This window comes from Pituophis catenifer, unplaced genomic scaffold (assembly GCF_029215685.1).
Source record: "Pituophis catenifer annectens isolate HBS135680 unplaced genomic scaffold, rPitCat1.0.hap2 SCAF_1, whole genome shotgun sequence".
NCBI lineage: Eukaryota > Metazoa > Chordata > Lepidosauria > Squamata > Colubridae > Pituophis > Pituophis catenifer.
The window spans coordinates 338587778-338605959 of NW_027256881.1; the positions used below are offsets into that span (position 1 = coordinate 338587778).

Genomic DNA, 18182 nt, shown 5'->3' on the forward strand with positions numbered 1-18182 from the left:
AAGGTGGCTTAAAATGAAGGACAGCTCCATTCTGGGTCACATGACCAGGAGGGAGGGAACAAAGAATGGCGGACCGAACAGCTCCATTCTGGATCATGTGACCAAGGAGGCTTAAAATGAAGGAGGTGGCAGCTCCATTCTGGGTCATGTGATCAGAAGGGAAGGATCTTAGAATTGAGGACATGGCAGCATCCTGAGCCGATGCCTAACTGTCTCTCTGTTAGATGAAATGGGAAGGGGGGAGGAGTTTCCCATAGCTCCTATAGCTCCCATACAGGTCTAATCCAATTTCAAACTCAACCGTCTGTCTTGTCCCCCTATATCCCATATGGTCCCATTCTATTCAGTTTTTGCTGGCAGCCAAAGTCCCAAAAGAGGACTTCAGAAAGAGGCTGGGGAATTCTGGGAGTTGAAGTCCACACCAGCTTAAAGTTGCCGAGGCTGAGAAACATTGATCCAGAGGAATCTGTCTTCCCTTTGTATCTTGTTTGTCAAAATATCTTTTGGTGTGGAGTGGAAAAGAAAGAAGGAAGTATAGGCGTATAGGCGTATAGAAGTATATCTCTGTGGCTTAGAAAGGCATGCCTTTTCTGCCGTGGCTCCTGCCCTCTCAAGCAGCATCCCCACCAAGGTGATAATAGCCCCATTCCTGCTAGTCTTCCAGAAAGCCCTGAAAATGTGGATTTTCCAACCGGCTTGGGGATCCCATCGGGAAGTCCACAGGATGGTTATATTGTGTTTAGATAGATGTTCTCTCTTGCAATCCTACTTTCATTTGAATGCTTAAGTTTTTTTAAAAAAAACAGCTATGATATTAGGTGCTAGCTGTAGGCTGCTCAAGAGTCATATTCAAATGAAATGGGCGGCCATATAAGTTTACTATTTAAATATGAAACTCAACGCAACCTCTCAAATATGAAAACCATAGTTTCATGCAGTGTGTCAACCTGGGCATTTGTGGCTTCTCAGAAAATCATCGTCCAGGGGGAACCCTATCCTAGTCTGTCAGGCAAATCAGGGCACAGAATTAACAGCAAATTTACCATGATCGGCAACTCTTGACTTTTTCTGCATGGAGTTTTGCCACCAAGGCTCAAATAAAAAGCAGGCATCGCTTCATTAATTCCCCCCCCCCAATTCTTTTACACAAAAGAAAACCAGGATAAGCAGCAGCTCCCCAAATGGTGTTGAGGCAGAGGGAATCACCCAGCTTCGCTCAGTAAAATGAAGCAACCCCCCCCCCCCCAAATTCTCCTGGCCAAGACCTCAGGATCTTATGCTGGGAACAAGCAGGGCTCGTTCAGTTCAAAAATCGCAATGGCAGCCTTTGAAAGCCAGGGTCTCACTAGCCCACTCTTTCTCAACAGCCAAAGTGTTGCTGCTGGGGAAAAGACATGAACTTGGGTGTTCCAGCGGAGCCTTGCAGAAAAATGCTGGGCTTCTCAAGACCTTCCTGGATGAAAGAGCGGTGACCAAATGTGCTATGGCAGGGGCTGGGAAGCATCACAGCAAGGTTGTTGTGGTTGTTGAGAGGAACTCAGGAGGAAGGGAGAGGAGGATGGGGCATTAAGAGGGCTGGGGGGTGGGGGCAGGGGAAGGCTCTTAGAGGACAGTCTTGTCTAAATCCACCTTGACCGGCAGTAGGCCTGCTTCCTTGTTCTCCTCCATGGGGCAGATGGCCACAGCAATGACGGGGCGTAAGGAATAGGGCACAGATCCGTCTAGGTCTTCCAGGTACTCTTTGTCTCCATTGATGCTCAGGGGCTAGAAGGAAGGATAGAGGATGTTACAAAAAATGCTGTCACTGTAAGTCACCACATGGTCCTCCTTCTTGGACGGTTTTAGAAGAGGCAGGTTTAATTAAAGAGGAGCCTGGATAGCTCAACAGACAGAGCTCTGTAATTTAACACCAGCTGTCTACAATTAAAGTAAGATCGAATCTCGCCAGGCTCAAGGTCGACTCAGCCTGCCATCCTTTCTAAGGTAGGTAAATTGAGGACCCAGTTTGTGGGGGCAATAAGCTGACTTTGTATAAATATACAAAAGTATGAAGGCTATTGCTTGACGCATTGTAAGCCGCCCTGAGTCTCCGGAGAAGGGCGGCATATAAATCAAATAAAAAAAAATAAAAAAATAAAAATTCAGGTGTGGTTTTAATTCAGGTGGTTTAATTCAGGGGTGTCCAACCTTGGCAACTTTAAGACCTGTGGACTTCAACTCCCAGAATTCCTATGGCTGGCTGGGGAATTCTGGGAGTTGAAGTCCACAGGTCTTAAAGTTGCCAAAGTTGGATAAAGGTAAAGGTTCCCCCGCACGTGTGCTAGTCACTTCCAGCTGTAGGGGGCAGTGCTCATCTCTGTTTCTAAGCCGAAGAGCCAGCGCTGTCCGAAGACGTCTCCGTGGTCATGTGGCCGGCATGACTAAACTTTGATGAAACTTTGATTAGTCAGGAAATGAACTGTTGTTAAGTCGAGGACTACCTGTATAACGTTACTGATAGATCCATATAGGTACAGAAGAAGCGAAACCAATTCTAAAGATTCCCAGGGAAAGTACTGGGATATGTTTAGATACAGGTAGTCCTCAACTTAGGACCACAACAAAACCCAAAATTTCTGTTGGTAAGCAAGACAGTTAAATCAGTTGTGACCCATTTTACAATCTTTCTTCCACAGTTGTTAAATGAATCACTGCAGTTGTTAAGTGAGTAATGTGGTTGTTTAGTGAATCTGACATCCCCCGTTGATTTTGCTTGTTGGAAGACAGCTGGGAAGGTTATAAATCATGATCATATGACCCCGGGATAGTGCAACAGTCATAAATACATGCCAATTGTCAAGCACCCAAATTTTGATCATGTGGCCATGGTGATTAGAGGGTGTAAATTTTTTCGACTTTCAATTTCCAAACAGACGTGCTCAAAATTTGTGACACGCCTTGAGGATTGTAAAGATATTTTTGATTGCTTTAATATAATTTAGATGTGCTTGATAAATAACTACATCAATATCATAACTTTTAAACATTTTGGTTTTTTTATTGGGGATGCTGTAACGGTCATCAAAGTCACTTTTTTCAGTGCCGTTTATAACTTTAAAGGATTGTAAGTCGAGGGCTACCTGTATAGGATTTTCTAAAAATTAAGTGTGTGTGTGTGTATGTGTGTGTGTGTGTGTGTGAGAGAGAGAGAGAGAGAGAGACAGACAGACAGTCAGACAGACACAGAGAGAGAGGGGGAGAGAGGGAAGGAGGGAGAGAGAGACAGGGAGAGAGACAAAGAGAGACAGGGAGAGAGGGGGAGGGAGGGAGGGAGGGAGAGACAGGGAGAGAGACAAAGAGAGAGAGACACAGAGAGGGGAAGGAAGGGAAGGAAGAGGGAGGGTGGGAGAGAGAGACAGGGAGAGAGACAAAGAGAGAGAGACAGAGAAAGAAGGGGAGGGGGGAGGAAGAGAGAGACAGGGAGAGAGAGAGGGCGAGACAGAGAGAGAGGGAGGGAGAGAGAAAGAGAGGGAGGGAGGGGGAGAAAGAGGAGAGAGGGAGGGAGGGAGAGAGGGAGGGATAGAGAGAAAGAGGGAGGGAGGGAGGGGGGAGAGAGAGACAGGAAGAGAGAGAGGAAGAGGGAGGGAGAGAGAGACTGGGAGAGAGACAAAGAGAGAGGGGGAGGGAGGGAAGGAGAGGGAGGGCGGGAGAGAGACAGTCTCTCCCGCCCTCCCGTCCGAGAGACAGGGAGAGAGAGGGAGGGAGGGAGGGAGAGACAGGGAGAGAGAAAAAGAGAGGGGGAGGGAGGGAAGGAGGGAGGGCAGGAGAGGGAGGGCAGGAGAGACAGGGAGAGAGACAGAGAGAGAAAGAGGGAAGGAGGGAGGGAGAGAGAGAGGAGAGAGAGAGAATAAGAGATGTCCTGAGTCTTAGAGTGACTAGTAGCTCTTTTCTTCAGTATTTTCTTTATCTGCAGTAGAAGTATCTTATCAGAGCTGTTGTGAACTGTGCAGAGTTGTTGGGGTGATAAAATTGGACTTGGGTAGGTAGAGAGAATCACTCAACCTTTTGAAAGATAGTCCTCAGCTTGTAACAGCAATTGGGTGCTAAACCACAACGTTACGTGATGATCATGTCACTTAGCGACAGCAATTCCAGCAGTCCTCATTGCTGTGGTTAAATGGGGACCGTACAGGTTGCTAAGCGAGGATTTCACCCGACGGCAACTTTCAACTTCCTGCTGGCTTCCCCAATGACTTTGCTTGTGGGAAATGGTCAAGGAAGGCCTGAAATTAGGATCCTGTGACTGTGGCTTGCTGCAACAGCATAATCTGTTATGGATCACAATCACATCACCATGAGAATGCTGCAACAGAGAGAATGATGAGGACTAATCATAAGTACCGTTCATTTAGCGCTGTCGTAACTTTGAACAGTTGCTGAATGAATGGTCATAACCCAAGGACTATGTGTCTATTTGAGAGGAAAACTATTATATCAGAATACATTGCTTAGTTATTAAAATTGATAATAAAAGGTAACTAATTCCTATAAATATATATATTCCGATTCTTTTTCTATTCTCTTTCCCCATCCAGGCACAAAATTGATAACAAAAGGTAACTAATTCCTTCTGAACGCATCAAGTGCTTTAATACCCAAAAGGAGGGACAGATTAACCTGTTGCCAAAGAAAACAATAGTGACTCTTTGGGTACTGGAAGATTGATAAATGATTTTTGGAAAATGTCAGGGGCCAAAGAAATCTTCCTACTCATCTTCTTGGTCTCCAGAACCCCAAGTTAAAGTTCATGCAATCCAAATTCCTCAAGAGTCCTGGATAAAAAGATTTACACAGTGATGAACAGAACTACAAAAAGGACCCACCTCTTATTAATTTCTCCCTACCTGAGTCTTGATGTGTTGATCCGGCGCAGTCACCAAACTGGCGCAACTCAGCCAGAGCATCACCATGATGGAAAGGAAGAGACAAGCAGCCAGAATCCAGCGGGGCAGCCCCGAACGCCTATAACACCCACAAGCAGCCACCCCACCCGCCAAAGAGAAGCCACAAGATTAGCAACCCACCACTGCCATGGACAGATGGAGAGGGGGCTTCAAAGTATCCACGTATACATGCGTAGAGCCACTTTTCCTAGTAATTAAGATATTGGCCTAGAAACCAGGAGACGGTGAGTTCTAGTCCCGCCTTACGCACAAAAGTTGGCTGGGTAACTTTGGGCCAATCACCAGGAGACGGTGAGTTCTAGTCCCACCTTACGCACAAAAGTTGGCTAGGTAACTTTGGGCCAATCACCAGGAGACGGTGAGTTCTAGTCCCGCCTTACGCACAAAAGTTGGCTGGGTAACTTTGGGCCAATCAGCAGGAGACGGTGAGTTCTAGTCCCGCCTTACGCACAAAAGCTGGCTGGGTAACTTTGGGCCAATCAGCAGGAGACGGTGAGTTCTAGTCCCACCTTACGCACAAAAGTTGGCTGGGTAACTTTGGGCCAATCAGCAGGAGACGGTGAGTTCTAGTTCCGCCTTACGCACAAAAGTTGGCTGGGTAACTTTGGGCCAATCACCAGGAGACGGTGAGTTCTAGTTCTGCCTTACGCACAAAAGTTGGCTGGGTAACTTTGGGCCAATCACCAGGAGATGGTGAGTTCTAGTCCTGCCTTACGCACAAAAGTTGGCTGGGTGCAGAGGTGAAATGCTACCAGTTCAGACCAGTTCAGAGAACTGGTAGCGATGGCAGTGCAAGGCTCCACCCACCCACCCGGTCGTTACTTCCTGGTTTTTAACTTCCTGGTTTTAACCAGGAAGTAACCTGTTTTTTACCGTCTGCACATGCACAGAAGGGTTTGTGCATATGCAGAAGGGTTTGCGCTTGCACAGAGGGTCCGTGCAGCGCGTGCACTTCCAAATCGGTAGGGAAGGTAAGTAGATTTCTCCCCTGGCTGGGTGCCTTTGGGCCAATCACCAGGAGATGGTGAATTCTAGCCCTCCCCTTATGCACAGGAGTTGGTTGGGGTGATTTTGGCCCAAATGCTCTCTCAGTCCAACCCTCCTCACACTGTTGTTGTTGTGGGGAAAATAAGAGGAAGGAATATCAGGAATATTCACTGCCTTGATATATTTATGAAGTTATAAAGGCCAATAAAAATTTAATACATCTATACATGGATGACAATTTTTGCCCTATTGCTGAGTGCTGATTAACGGTTGAATTCTAATTTGTACTTCTGCCAATGTTTCATTCTTTATTGTCTAACATTTCACAGAGTTCTTATTGTTTAATTGGGGATCTGACCAGGGGTGTCTGAAGGGGATGATCAGAAAAGTGAAGACGATGACAGCAACAGTGGAATCGAAGTTCTGCCTGTTTTTTAATCTACACTGGTGCATATTAAAAAATACAGATGGAACTTCCGTCATACTGTCAGAGCCTGGTTTAGCTCTGCAGACTAAAGCACCGTAATTAACATCCAGCTGTCTGCAATTACACCAGTTCGAATCTCACCAGGCTCAAGGTTGACTCAGCCTTCCATCCTTTCTAAGGTAGGTAAATTGAGGACCCAGTTTATGGGGGCAATAAGCTGACTTTGTATAAATATACAAAAGTATGAAGGCTATTGCTTAACGCATTGTAAGCCGCCCTGAGTCTCCGGAGAAGGGCGGCATATAAATCAAATTAAAAAAAAAAAAAAAACTTGAGTTTTTAATTTTTTTAAAGAAAATGTTTCTCAACAGGACTACAAAAGATGAACTAAATTAAGTTCAATAAAGAAACTAAATTAAGTCCAATAAAGAAACAATGAAAATAAACAGAACTAATAAATGAAAAAGAAATAAATAAAATGAAAATGCTGCTGGTAGCGCAGCAGACTAAAGCACTGTTATTAACATCAGCTGCCTGCAATTACTGCAAGTTCAAATCTCACCAGGCTCAAGGTTGACTCAGCCTTCCATCCTTTCTAAGGTAGGTAAAATGAGGACCCGGATTGTGGGGGCAATAAGCTGACTTTGTATAAATATACAAAAGTATGAAGGCTATTGCTTGACGCATTGTAAGCTACCCTGAGTCTCCGGAGAAGGGCGGCATATAAATCAAATCAAATCAATAAATAAATAAATAAACAGAAAAAGAAAAAGAAATACTCCAAAAGAAAGTATTGCTTTCTTTTGCTATTGCTATTGCTGAGCACATTGTAAGCCGCCCTGAGTCTTCGGAGAAGGGCGGCATATAAATCAAATTAAAAAAAAAAAAAAGAAAGAAAGAAATTACTGGCGTCAGTCCTTCAATATAACTAAGCTAGAAAACCAAAGTCCTGCAGGCCAATATTTCTTTTATTTTAAAATTATAGGACAGGTAATCCTTAACTTAACAACCATTCAAACTTTGATCATTCAAAGTTACAATGGCACTGAAAAAAAGTGACTTATGACCACTTTTCTCACTTATGACCATAGCTGCATCGCTATGGTCATATAATGAAAAAACGGTCACTAAATGAATGTTTGTAAGTCAAAGACTATCTGTTTTTTGGGGGAAAAAACCCAAAAGGAAAAAAAGAAGGGAAAGCAGCATTTTCTTCAAGCCAAATGCAGATGTTTGGATTACCCTGCAACCATGATCAGCTTCACCCACAATTTATCTTGCATCCGATCCAATCCAAATACAATTTTATTCCCCAAACTTTCTCTATTTCCTTCTCTTTCTAATTACTAAACCACAAGATAAAAAACTCAGAGAGGCATTACTTGGACATGCAGCCCAGGAAATCGTGCTCCAGAGGCATCTGAGACTCCCCCACAGGCTGAGCTGGGGCTGGGGCTGGACTCTTGGGCTCTTCGATGGGAGGTTTCTCCAATTTCTCCTGAAGGCCTGAAAAGAAAATAAATAAGAAATGAGAAAAATAAAAAAGGAAATAAGAGAAACTGGTGACAAAGGGCTCAGGTCAAGCGCCAGCAAGTTTATTTATTTAGCAATAGCACTTAGATTTATATACCGCTTCACAGTGCTTTACAGGCCTCTTTAAGTGGTTTAAACAGAGGTGGGCTTCAGATCCTTTAGCAACGGGTTCGCTGCCCCGTTGCTGGGTGGGGGTTTTTCGCCCTCCCCATGCTCCGAAGCAGGGGTGGGTTCTATTTTTTTTACTACCAGTTCTGTGGGCGTGGCTTATTTTATGGGTGTGGCTTGGAGGTCATGTGACTAGGTGGGCGTGGCTAGCTGGTCAGAGTCATTTCTGGAAGGTCCTCGCACTTACGACCAGTCCTCACACTTATGACCCGACTCATTTGTTTGCTTTTAACACTGATCAGCTGTAGGACGGCCCTTTGAAGCCCCGCGGCAAGAGTTTATACAGTTTTTTTCCCTCTAGTCATCAGCTGGGACTCAGGAGGCAGCAATAGATTGGGGGTGGGACCAAATAAAAGGTAAGAATAACGTGGGTGGGTGGGGGAATGGGAGGGGGGGAAGAACCGGTTCGGTGATGTCATATCGTCACCGCTATCAGCTCGGCCGAACTGGACCGAACCGGGAGGAACCCACCACTGCTCCGAAGGCCTTCCTTGAGCCTCCGGAGGGCGAAAACTGCTTCCCCTGGGGTCCGGAGGCTCTCTAGAGGCTGGAAACAGGCCCATTTCCGGACTTCCGGAACCTCCAGTAGGCCCATTTTTTTGCCCTCCCAGACCCTCCGCATGGCCCCTGCACTTACCTGGAATGATGAACAGGCCACGTGGAGACTCTTGGGTGGGGTGGAGCGGGGTGAGTGTGGCCAGCCAGGAGTGGCATTTGGGGGTTCACCGAACCCCAGCGATCCTTGGCTAGAGGATCGCCCAAACCCTGCCGAACCCCCAGGAGCCCACACCTGAGTTTAAAGAGTTAGCATATTGCTCCCCCCACCAATAATCTAGATACTCATTTTACCAACCTGGGAAGGAAGGAAGGCTGAGTCAATCTTGAGCCAGTGAGACTCGAACTGCAGAACTTCTGGCAGCCAGCAGCCTGCAATACTGCATTCTAACCACCGCGCCACCATGGCTAGTTTTATTTTATTTTAATTTTTGATTTTATTTATTTCATTTTATTTCTTTATTATTTTATTACATTATTTTATTTTATTTATTGGTATCTTACCATAAGATAATTCTGGGCAGCTTACAGTTACATCTTAGTTAAAAGAAAAATGTTGAACTCAAACCTTAAAACCAGTGGTGAAATCCAATTTTTTTAAAAAAAATCTGTGGGCGTGGCTTGGTGGGCATGGCAGAGGAAGGATACTGCAAAATCTCCATTCCCTCCCCACTCCAGGGGAAGGATACTGCAAAATCCCCATTCTCTCCCCACTCCAGGGGAAGGATACTGCAAAATCCCCATTCCCTCCCCACTCCAGGGGAAGGATATTGCAAAATCTCCATTCCCACCCCACTCTGGGATCAAAATTTCTGCTACTGGTTCTCCGAACTACTCAAAATTTCCGCTACCGGTTCTCCAGAACCTGTCAAAACCTGCTGGATTTCACCCCTGCTTAAAACCAAAGGCACATGGAGAGGCCGGGGGCAGGGTGTGTGGGGAGATGGGATCTGTTATTACTCAATCAACCACCACCATTGCACTGACACCTGTACCAGTTGGTGCTCCAAGCCAACTGGCACAGCTACTTCTTTAGGTCCTTACGAAAAGATAGGAGGGTTGCGGCTAACCTCACATTGGGGCAGGCAGGATGTTCCATCCAGAGGGCAGAAGCCACAGGAGCGAAGGCCCCCCACTCCTGGACTCCGCCAGCCGGAATGATCGGGCTGACGGGACCAACTGTATTTATTTATTTATTATTTATTTTATTTATTTAATTTATATACCACCCTACTCCCGAAGGACTCAGGGCGGTGAACAGCCAAACAGTAAAAATACATAGATACAAAATTTAAAAACAAAGTAAAATCAAATTAAACAATTTGGCCCAAACAGATTAAAACCCCAATCATTTAAAAAAAACGATTAAAATTTGCATAATTAAAAAGAGGGAAAAGATTAGGCCAGGCCTGCCTGGTGAAATAAAAAGGTCTTAAGAGCGCGGCGGAAGGTGCGCAGATCCGGGATCCTCGGTATCTCCGGGGGGAGCTCGTTCCAGATAGTAGGTGCCCCCACAGAGAAGGCTCTCCTCCTAGGGGCCGCCAGTATGCCTCCACTGCTGACACAGCTGATCCCAGTGGGGTGAGATGATCCTTCAAGTAACCTAGACCAGTGGTGGGTTCCTCCCGGTTCGGCCCGGTTCTCCCGAGCCGGTAGCGGTGATGAAAGGATGTCACCGAACCGGTTCTGCCAACTGAGGAAATTCATGAGGCAACATCCTTGGACAGGGCAGCCATGGTGCTCTTCTGCTGTTGCTGCCCAACAGCGAAGATTTAATGGATGCTAGCCTGGATTCTAGCAATGTTTCTCAACCCTGGCAACCCTTTAAAATATGTGGACTTCAACTCCCAGAATTACTATAACACCCAACTCGCCAGAATATCTCTCTGGGGAATTCTGGGAGTTGAAGTCCACACATCTTAAAGGCGCCACGGTTGAGAAATACTGCTTTAGAGAGAGTCAATCACCACCAAAACTCATAGAAATCACTGTGAACCCACTAGATTTGTAGTCGGCGTTTTAAACAGAGTTTTAAATTGGTATCCATCATCATCTTTGATGGCGGCACATGCCACAGTTTAAATCTGCTTTCGCCCGGCTCATATTTATCCTGAATCTTCACGTTACCTGTGTGTGGTTTCAAGGTGTTGGGGGCCGAGACTGTCCAGGTCTTCTCTGAAACCTCTGATTTGGGTGCCTGGGCCTCAGGAATTGGATACTCAACTTCTGGTTGTGACTGTCAAAGAAAGGTAGAGAGGCTTTCAAGCATTCAGGGACATCTTCCATATCTGCTGTATCTTGTTTAAGGAGAACTGACCTTCTGATGAGGGGGTCCCAGGCAAGCATATCACATAAACCATGTTCCAGACCACAGGTTCCTGCAGCTCTTAAGGAATGTGTCTTCTGGAAGCTTAAACCTGAAGTGAAGTGGACAGCTACATTTGGCTCAAAGGATGGGCTAGGTGGCACGCGTAGCCATATTGGTGGGCACGCGAAACAGACTGTTCGGAGGCCCTCAGGGTGTTGGGTGGGTGGGGAAGGCCCGTTTTTCTCTCTCTCCAGCCTCCAGAGCCTTTCTAGGAGTCTGGGGAGGGCGAAAACGGCCTTCCCAACCCTCCGGAGGCCCTCTGGAGGCCAGAAACAGCCCATTTGCCAAGTTCTGGTGGGACCGGAAGTTGGCAAACAGGCCATTTCCGGCCTCCAGAGGGCCTCCAGGGGGGTGGGGAAGGCGGTTTTCGCCCTCTCCAGACTGCTAGAAAGGCTCTGGAGGCTGGGGACAGCAAAAAACGGGCTTACCGTGCCATTGCGTGCCAGGAGTGGGGGAAGCATGGGGGGGTTGTGCACGCATGCGCGGGGGCAGGGCACATAGAATTATGGGTGTCGGCACGCACGTGTGTGACACCCCCCCTGCTCCTGGCACGTGATGGCAAAAAGGTTAGCTATCACTGGGCTAGGCTAAGTTTGGCATCCCGCAGGTCGCACTCAAAAGGCGGGCAAGGTTAGGCTCCATTTTGTGATGAGGTTTCAAGGAGGAAAATGGGTAGACGTAGTCCTTGACTTATGACCAGTTGCTTAACAATCAAGTTCCAATGGACCCACCTGGGGTATGTATGACCTGGATTTGAAGTTTCAACAGTTGAAACCTGCCACTCCATAATCGTGACTGCACTTCAGGAACCTGACTGCATTTATGTCTGTTTTCAGTGTCCCACGGTCACATGATCATGTTTTACGACGAATTTGCCAGAAACTGGCACTTACTTTCAGTTTTCAGCAAAACCACATCTATAGTGAATCGTTAGTTTGCTTAATGATCATCACAAAAAGATCGTAAAATTGGGTCCGTCACATGACCAACCCATTCATTCTATGCGCATCACAAGCATCACTCTGATGGCAGGCTCCATTATGGTCCTAACTTGAGGACTACCAGTACTTTCACCATCTGCAAGTCTAAAGGTACTCATTCTGCCTAAGCTTCATCTCACAGGAGGAAAGGGGACAGCAGTTCTTCCTGCCCTCCCTCTTTTGGCCATAAAAGGAAGGTTTATAAGTCACAAGGAGTGAAGCTCAGTTCAAACATTACAATTCGCTCCAACCATCTTGTTGTGGCCACAGGACAACTTGCCACGGAACAATTCCACGTGAGATAACTATTATAATATTATCCACCCGTTATCTGCCATTTCCATTTTATGTCCCATTTTTTACGGAAATGTCCAGCTCAAAGACTTTTAAATTAATGAATTAGTTTGATTTTAATCTGCTTTGGTCACAGCAGGTGGCAGCACCTAACCAATGTTGGATGATCTTAAAGACTACACTGGGTTGGACCTGGTTTGTACTGGAAAAGAGACCACTAAGAAATCCCAGGGCTCTAGGCTAAACTGGAAAGTTGGAAAAAAATGCCCAAAGAGACAGAAGTAAATTTATTCCATAAGTCCTCGCAATCCTATAGAAAGCCAGGATGATGGAGTGGTTTAGGGTTAGGGTTAGGGTTAAGGTTAGGGTTAGGGTTAGGGTTAGGGTTAGGGTTAGGGTTAGGGTTAGGGTTAGGGTTAGGGTTAGGAGGGAAGGAGGGAAGGAGGGAGGGAGGGAGGGAGGGAGGGAGGGAGGGAAGGAAGGAAGGAAGGAAGGAAGGAAGGAAGGAAGGAAGGAAGGAAGGGCTCCACATAATCATGTAGCTTGCATTTTTACATAAATGTGGTTCTGTTAGTTGAGTTGTAAGTGCTGCAAAATAAACGTTTAATTAGAGGGAAATCACTCTTGCCAGAGATCTGAACAGGTTAGGTTCAATAATGTGTCAACGCCTGCACTTGTGTAACAAATTCAGTTTGGTTAGTATTAAGCTTGAGTTAGGTTATTTTTGTTTACTTGGCTTAACGTGTTGCAGAAATCAAGATCATTCGGTTAATTAGCTTATGGTTCAACATTCTGTGCTAAATAACACGGGTTAAATCAGTAACAGAATATACCATATTTTTCAGTCTATAAGGACCATACATTAGCTTTAGAGGAGGAAAACAAGGGGGAGGGGAATCTGCCTCTGCCTTCCAGCATCCATCCGGTATTCATCTGGCTAGCGTCCTTGCAGCAAACAACCTGGGCAGCTTCAATATGTTATCGCAGCCCCAGCACGTGGCTTATAAGGGCTCCACTCCATTGCGCCCACCACTAGTCAGTTGAGCAACAGCTGGATCCCGGCCTCCCGTAGCCCCGCCAATCAGTGGGCTGGTCAACCGGAAATGTGCCATTGCTGCCTCCTCCATGTCTGCTGCCTCCGCCGGGAATGCTGAAGCCTTCACTGCTGAGCAGCTGATTGGCGGTTGAATCAGCCTCCCAGAATACCGCCGATCAGCTGTTCTAGATGGCGAGGAATCACTGCTGCCATTTGCCGCCACCCAATGTTACTGCTGCTGATCACCGCAGCAGCGGCAGCGATAGACGGTGGCGATCCCCGTCACCTAGAATAGCTGATCGGCGGTATTCCAGGCCGATCCAACTGCCAATCAGCTGCTTGGCAGCGAAGGCTCCAGCGTTTCTCGGTGGCGGCAAACAGCGGCGGCAACCCCCCTCCCTGCCACCGCAATATTTGTTCCATAAGACGCACAGACATTTCCACCCACTTTTTTGGGGTGTGTGAAAGTGCATCTTATAGACCGAAAAATACGGTACTGAGTATTACAAATGCAGTGCCGAATTCTAATCAATTAAAAAAGAGCCCCCTCCCATTAATTCCTTTCTGATTTAGGTTTCTCATATACTATTCCTTTCCTGAATCTCCCCCCCCCCACACTTTTATCATTACTTACCTGAAACACAACTACTTTCCCATCATCTGCCTGCAGATAGAAGGTCCATGTGGAAGAAATGAAACTCTGAGCAGAGCTGACAATATCATTGCAGAAACTGGAGACCAGGTCAAAGACGGAGAAGGAGGCCGGTTTCTCATCTTGGATCTATTAAATTACAAAATGAAATTAGTATGCTTGAACTGATTCCTTTCTTCTTACTCGGGCCCATGAAATTGAAAAGCAAAGCTGGCTGAGGAACTCTGGGAGTTGAAGTCCACAAGTCTTAAAGGTGCTAAGGTTGGAGACCCCTGACTTAAATGGTTGCCTTTGGTGAGAATAAACAAGATCCAGGTAATCAGGTCTGGCCTCAGTAGTGGGAAAAGATAACTCAGCCTCTTAACTCTGACATGATGTTTTCAGACAAATGAACAGGTAGTTCTCGATTTACAACAATTCATTTTGTGACCATTCAAAATTACAACAAATTACACTTTGAAAAACCATTCATGACCATTCATCACATTTGTAACTCTTGCAGCCTCCCCATGGTCACGTGATCAAAATCGAGATGCTTGGCAACTCGTATTTATGACCGTTGCAGCGTCCCGGGATCAGGTGATCCCCTTTTGCGACCTTCTGACAAAAGCAAAGTCAACGGGGAAGCCACATTCACTCAACAACCGCTTTACTAGCTTAACAACTGCAGCGATTCACTTAACAACCATGGCTAGAAAGGTCATAAAATGGGGCAAAACTCACTTAACAATTGTCTTGCTTAGCAACCGGGGTCTATCATTAGTTCCAATAGAAGTGAGATCTAACAGATTAACAGAGTTGGAAGGGGCCTTGTAGGTCAGGGGTCCTCAAACTTTTTAAACAGGGGGCCAATTCACGGTCCCTCAGACTGTTGGGGGCCCGGACTGGCTGGGGGGGGGGCGTGGCTAGGTAATCATGTAACTGGATGGCCGTGGCCAATTTAGCAGTCCATTAAACAATACACACAAATTAAACTTTAATTTGTTATGCTCCTGAGAGTGGAAAGCAGGTTACTGAAGGGATGTGGCTGTCTTGGTGTGTGTGTGTGAGGGATTCTGTTTGTGTGTTTGTGTATGTGTGTCTCTCTCTCTCTCTCCCTCCTTCTCCCTCTCTCTCTCTCTGGAGGCCGAGGAGGCCAAAAACAGGCCATTTTTGGCCTCCTTAGCCTCCAGAAGGCAGGTGGGGGTAGGTGGGGCGATGTGGGCGGGGCAGCCTCGTGGTCCTGCGCGGTTCGGATTAATGGTTTTGGCAGGCCATATCCAGCCCATGGGGACGTAGTTTGAGGACCCCTGTTGTAGATCATCTAGTGCAACCCCTCCAACACCATTTCTGACAGATGGCAGCCCAGTCTCTTCTTGAAAGCCTCCATCTAATTTGGCCCATCCAAATAGTTGTGTTAGAAGGAGACAACATAGGCTTAGACAACTTAGAACTATGCCGCCTTCGGACTGACCTAAGCGTGGCAGATAAAATTATCTGCCACAATGTCCTACCTGTCAATGACTCAACCGCAACAATACACCAGCACACAATAGATACAAACTTAAGGTAAACCGCTCCAAACTCGATTGCAGAAAATACGACTTCAGCAACAGAGTGATCAATGCCTGGAATGCACTACCTGACTCTGTGGTCTCTTCCCCAAACCCCCAAAACTTTAACCTTAGACTGTCTATTGTTGACCTCACCCCATTCCTAAGAGGTCTGTAAGAGGTGTGCATAAGCGCACCAGCGTGCCTACCATCCCTGTCCTAATGTCCCCCTTTTATTTATATCCATTTCATGTATTCATAATCATATTTATACTTATATCTGTTATCTAATACATGCTTGACTAAATAAATAAATAAATAAGATAGATAGACAGACAGACAGACAGACAGACAGATAATAAAAAGAGGTATCCCTTGGCAACAAATCCATTTCTCTTCCCAGTTTTGGAGGGAAAAAAATGAAGAGACAATAGCCTAATAAGGAATGTCATTTAAAAGCTCAAGGGCAAAGTCTGACAGCATCAAGCACATCTCTGAACAGATGACTGGCGACAGAAGCCAAGCTGAGATGTCACGAAGCCATGACAGTGTGGGTAGTCCTCAACTTACGACCGTAATTGGGACCAGAATTTCCATTGCTAATCAAAGTGGTTGATAAGTGAGCCACGCCCGGTTTTACAAACATTTTTGCCACAGTTGTTAAGCAAATCACTGCAATTGTTAATTGACTCAGGTGGTCATTAAGTGAATCTGGTTTCCCTCGTTGACTTTGCTTGTCGGAAGCCACTGGGAAGATTGCAAATGGCGATCACATGACCCTGAGACATTGTAAAATACACACTGGTTGCCAAGTTCCCCAATTTTGTTCATGTGGTAGAGTGGAGTGGAGTGGAGTGGAGTGGAGTGGAGTGGAATGGAATGGAATGGAATTGGGTGGGAGTGGGAGTGGGAATGGGAATGGGAGTGGGAATGAAAATGAAAAGGAAAAGGAAATGGAATGGAATTGGGTGGGGTGGGGTGGGGTGGGAGTGGGAGTCGGAGTCGGAGTGGGAATGAAAATGAATAGAATAGAATAGAATAGAATAGAATAGAATAGAATAGAATAGAATAGAATAGAATAGAATAGAATAGAATAGAATAGGCCTTGGAGGTCTTCTAGTCCACCCCCATTTCGGATAGATTGGAGCAGTTGTTAATCACTTTTTTAGTGCCGTTGTAATTTCAAAGCAACGAGTTGCTACCCAAATGGTTTAAGTCGAGGACTTTCTGTACTCTTTCGGTGCAAAGCTCAGGGGATAACAGACATTTCCTGGAGAAGGTGAGCAGAGACCTTGTATTCCCAATACAGTGTTTTCTGGCCCAGATAACATTATTATGTGTTGCCAGAACCACTGGTCACTGACTTAACCAGGATAGTGGCATAATGCGTTCAAGAGAATTGTGTGAATAGGATTAAAGCTTTCTTAGGTCTAATCCTAAAAGGGCAGGGACAAGCCACATATCATGGCTCATCAAGCCTCATCATCCTTGCCCCACTGATTCTGAACCATAATTCCTTCCTTCCCTCCTTCCTTCCCTTCTTTCTTCCCTCCCCCTTTCTCCCTCCCTCCCACCTTAGATCTCCTACCATATATTTCAATAGATGTAGTACTGGACTGAATATTTTTGTTTCGAACACAATTTTCCACCACTTCACCCTCTCCCCACTACATCAACCTTGGAGAATTTGGCTTCTCTGCTTAAAAGGAAACTTTGGGCTCCTCCACCCCGATATTCTGGCCTGCCTGCCTCGGCCTGCCTGCCTGCCTGCAATTTTGCCCTGATACCACACAGCTAGGAAGAAGGCTAAGCCAAAAAACCAGGTAGCTCGCAGCCTCTGAACTGACAAGCCCTACATTTCATCCGCAAGGTTGCGACACTATGAGGGTGGCCTGCTTTGCAGTAGACCACCTTGCTGTTTAGGTAATTCTTCCCTCTCCTGATTTTCTTGTCCCAGGAGGGAAAGGCCGATGATAAACAACCATCATATTTTAAAGAGAGAATGAAGCAGATTTAGAAAGTCACCCCCCCCTCCAACCACCATTTCTGACATTGATCCTTCAACAGAATTCTGCACCTGGGAAGCAAATGCTTTCTTCTCTACAAAAAAAAAAAAATTCTTCCAAGTCTGGGCTGTAAAAATACAACTCCTTATGTCCAGATTTCCCCCATGTTTTTTCTGCTAGGAATCTCTCCTGTTAGGATAGTTACTTCTCCTTTTATGGAGCAAGATTCTCTTACTGTAACGTCACAATAAAATTTGACTTAATACTCCTGGTTGGTGCTTCTTGTCAGGAATACCTCAAAAGGCTGGCATCAATCTTGCAAATCTGCAAGTGTGCCTCTCCCCTTTACAATCAAAGAATTGGGGAAGGTCCCTTCTGAGAGGTTTGCCAGATCCTCATCCCTTCAGCCGACTAAACTGCCCTTTTCTGACCTTTATTCAGTCTGCAGCGGAGGTGGTTTTCAGCCGGTTTAGACCGGTTCTCCTGAACCGGTAGCAGGTGTGCCCACCCATGGGCCCACCCGCCCTGGCTCTATGCCATCCTATTTAGGCATGTTTTTGAGGCCAGGCGCATGCGTGGAAGGTGTTGTGGTCCGCCAGCAGCCCGTGGAGCTAGCAGTGGAGTCAGACAGTGAGGAGGCTGGGGAGGACAATCGAACAGTCCTGGAGTCAGAAGAAGGCCTTGGCGAGGGCTCTGCATCA

The 18182-nt window shown here is 46.2% G+C and overlaps 1 protein-coding gene across 1 annotated transcript in view; it reads right to left on the reverse strand.

The window, feature by feature from the left end:
- Positions 1–1249: 1249 nt before the first annotated feature.
- The window catches only part of TMEM59L (transmembrane protein 59 like), a 68200-nt gene continuing 51267 nt past the window's right edge, over positions 1250–18182 (reverse strand). The window contains exons 5-9 of the mRNA XM_070936525.1: positions 13926–14072; positions 10741–10849; positions 7740–7863; positions 4884–5001; positions 1250–1764 (exon numbers count right to left, since the gene is read on the reverse strand). Of these exons, the coding sequence (XP_070792626.1) occupies positions 1603–1764; positions 4884–5001; positions 7740–7863; positions 10741–10849; positions 13926–14072 (660 nt within the window). The 3' untranslated portion in view covers positions 1250–1602. The remainder of the gene's footprint in view (positions 1765–4883; positions 5002–7739; positions 7864–10740; positions 10850–13925; positions 14073–18182) is intronic.